Below are 3,421 nucleotides of genomic sequence, written 5' to 3' on the forward strand. Positions count from 1 at the left end.
TCAAAATAATCCAAAAATGTTAGAATTCCGTGCCAAATTAACCTAAAAGTAGACTCTGACCCTAAGTTCTGAAATCAAGCAGCATATCACTCAGTAAGGTGATTGTTCAGGAATATTAGTCAATAAACATGGTATTGCTACACCATGCTGGCCTGATGAACATGTATGATGAATATTTTTTGTGGAGTGTAATTACATTTTTTGTAGGCATGGAATGGTTACCAGTTTTCAGGATAAAAACATTGTGTATAGTTAAATTCTTTTATGCACCATTTCCAATGAGTGCTTTAAAGAATTGCATCTTTTAATAAATGAACCATCTTCTCTCCTGCAATCAGGTGGAATAATGTAAGGCCTACACCATGAATTACACCAGTTGTGTACATTAAAAAAAAAAAAAACTTGTTTCAGTATATTTTGTAAACCAAAAAGTAATTCTATAGTTCTCAAAAAGCTGACTGTAATTCTTATAACATTTTTAAAAGTTGATAAAAGTTGTTGTCATCATTATTATTGTTATTGTATAATATTATTATTTAATTATAACAACATAATAATGATAATTATTATGAGATTGAAAACTGACTAAATAGAGCAATATTACTTAAGGACTACTCCTTCATCTTTAAGTAATATTCTGATTATGATTATTATCAGTTATTGCACATTCCAGATTTCCTGGTTTACATTCCAAGGGGAATTGTAGGTGTGCTGTCGGCTCCTGTTTCTCTTCAGCAGTAACACAACATCTAAGAGACAGACCAAAGATTCTCAGGAACCAAAGCACAGTCATCACTTACTTAATATGAAGAGACATTCTTCCATTTCAAAATGAATGAAGACTGTTTAAACCAGTTGAACAGTATTTATCAAAGTTTATTTGCTGCAACTACTGACTTGTCCTTCCTACACCAGTTTCACTCTTCATCATGTCATCCCTAACTGGTAACTAGTCATTTTGTGATTTCTGCTGTAAAGATTACTCTGCTCTAAACATCAGAGCCTTCTGAAAACATGCTGGAGTACTGGAGGATCTACAGAAATGATTAAATTACTTGATGACATGTGAGCTGTGTGATTTCCATGTTTTGGCCAACATTTAAATGATGCCATTTCAAAACAACAAAAATCAAGACAGTTGGAAAAAGCAGGCAATCGTGAGAATCTGGTTTAAGAGATTTTAATGAAAATATGTTTCATTTTAAGTATTTCTGCAGGAAAAGTTGTTGCTAGAAAGAAGCGCATGTCCTTTTAGTTTGTGATTTTCAACATTTAACCTTGATGAACAATTTCTGTTGGATCTATGGATCTGCTTATTTTCCACAGTTTTAACAAACCTTGATAACACTGAAAAGCATGATATATTTAAGCATGCCAATTGTGGAGTGAAACTGATGTATCACATTCTTATTTCATTTGCAGGCTAACATCCAGTGTACGTCCAGCTGCAAATGTATTGGCTGTTTGAACCATACAAACAACTCTCAAGTGGGTGCCAAGGGGGCCGGGGGCAAAGTGAGGAACAGGTGAGTCTGTCAAGTTTAACTTGGAACATTTTGTGGCAGGTTTTAATCTCAAAGGTTGAAATTTCCTAAGTATTTTTGTGTATTAGGTGACAGAAATCACCTAATTTAACTCCTGTTTGAAATTTAACAGTTATTTTGGAGCACTTTACAATAGGACTTTAATAATGTTTGGTCATTCTGATTGGATAAACGGCTTTCTCCAATACAACAATGGAAACATGCACATTATGTCATGGGATGTTTCCTCTATTAACCAATCACACTCAAGTTTACAAAAATAAATGACTTATTTTTTGGTCAAATAATTAAGTAGAAATGATTCTTTCATACTGATTTTATTTTGTTTTTCACAAACAAATAATCTGCATGATGTATGTTGTGTATATTTGTTGTTTGATAGCCCATCAGGAACACACTGCATTTAAACAAATGAATGAAAAATGTACCACTTCTTTATGATATTGGTGATAGTTACCCATGTCTAATACCAATAAATGAAACGTAAAAGTAAATCTTTATTTTAACTGATGTGTATAGCCCAGGGGTGGGCAATCCTGGTCCTCGAGGGCCGGTGTCCTGCAACTCTTAGATGTCTCCCTGGTCCAACACACTTGAATCCAACAGTGCAGTCAAGTTCTCCAGAGTCCTGCTAATGACCTCATTATTTGACTCAGGTGTGTTGAAGTAGAGATGCAGCTAAAAGTTGTAGGAAACCGGCCCTCAAGGCCTGGAGTTGCCCACCTCTGGTATAGCCCCTCGTCTGTATGTGTTCTGTGTTCTCAGATGTTCTCAGTTGGTGTTGACCTCTGAACGGGTGGAGACTGTATGCGGATGTTTGCTGACTAAGGCAAGGGAGGCTGAGATGGAGAACAAGTCACACACCATGGCTCAGCATTTGGTCCTGGTGGAGTTCGGACATCATCTCTCAGAAATTGTCAAAGCCATGTTCAACTACTGCCCACAGTAACACTTTCCCCATGAAGGACCAGAAAAACTCTGGAGCTCTGTGGTGAACTGAAAAGCTGAACAACATCTGCACTAGCTACACAATTAGCATGTTTGAATGTTCTACAGGCTGTTCCGTTTTAAAATGTTTCCTGGCATTTTATGAAACTTATGAATTCTTTAGTTTGTTACATAACCCAATATAAAGTTTCTTTCCCATTTATTTGTAATTTGTTGTAGTTGTATTTATAACAAAAACAATGTGCAAGATATATGGTTCCATTTAATGGAGCAGCACTTGGCATTCATTAGCATAACACAGTTAACCAATGTAGCATTGTACTAATCTTAATTGTTCAGCTCACATTTGTCATGTAAACATTGCAACTTTTTGAATTTTTAAATTCTGTTTTTAGGTTTGTCTTGATAATTGACAAATATCAGGCAAATTAAATAAAATACACATTGCTTTTTGACCATTTGAAATCAATTGAGTATTTTCTAAAAAGTCTTTGGGACTGCCATTTTTAAAACAATTGTATACATTCATATAAAACACAATTTCTATATAGAGATGTATAGTCACAGTCTTAACACTTCACCTACCAGACAAACTCCAGGTCAGTGGTGCTGTGAGAGTCAAAGCTGCACCTAAGGGCTTTCAACATGAGGATGGACCATGACATCTGTCTTCAATAGATCTCATGGTCTGCTGAAGAAATCTGTGGATGCTTATTTACCTGGATTACTTTAGCCTGGCTTGACATAGCTGCACCTGAGCCTGGTTTTGTCTTGGTGAAACAGATAAAGCCAGGATGAACTGATGGCTTTATCTCTGATCCTGGATTTCATAATCCTACTTTTGTGAAACAGCCCTCAGGTCATTTCTCTAGGTTTTTTGACTTGCACCCATCTCGTATAACTGTCATTATCAAAACCAGACCTTGTCC

The 3,421-nt window shown here is 35.8% G+C and overlaps 1 protein-coding gene across 5 annotated transcripts in view; it reads left to right on the forward strand.

Annotated features, from left to right (window-relative positions):
• The window catches only part of LOC106940205 (protein lin-54 homolog), a 20,300-nt gene extending 17,599 nt beyond the window's left edge, over positions 1-2,701 (forward strand). For all 5 annotated transcript variants that reach the window (XM_015022873.1, XM_015022875.1, XM_015022876.1 and 2 more), the window contains 2 exons: positions 1,423-1,526; positions 2,310-2,701. In XM_015022873.1, the coding sequence (XP_014878359.1) occupies positions 1,423-1,526; positions 2,310-2,493 (288 nt within the window). In that variant the 3' untranslated portion in view covers positions 2,494-2,701. The remainder of the gene's footprint in view (positions 1-1,422; positions 1,527-2,309) is intronic.
• Positions 2,702-3,421: the final 720 nt, after the last annotated feature.

This window comes from Poecilia latipinna, unplaced genomic scaffold, assembly GCF_001443285.1.
Source record: "Poecilia latipinna isolate Pla-1442-1.1 unplaced genomic scaffold, P_latipinna-1.0 Scaffold3124, whole genome shotgun sequence".
Lineage (NCBI taxonomy): Eukaryota > Metazoa > Chordata > Actinopteri > Cyprinodontiformes > Poeciliidae > Poecilia > Poecilia latipinna.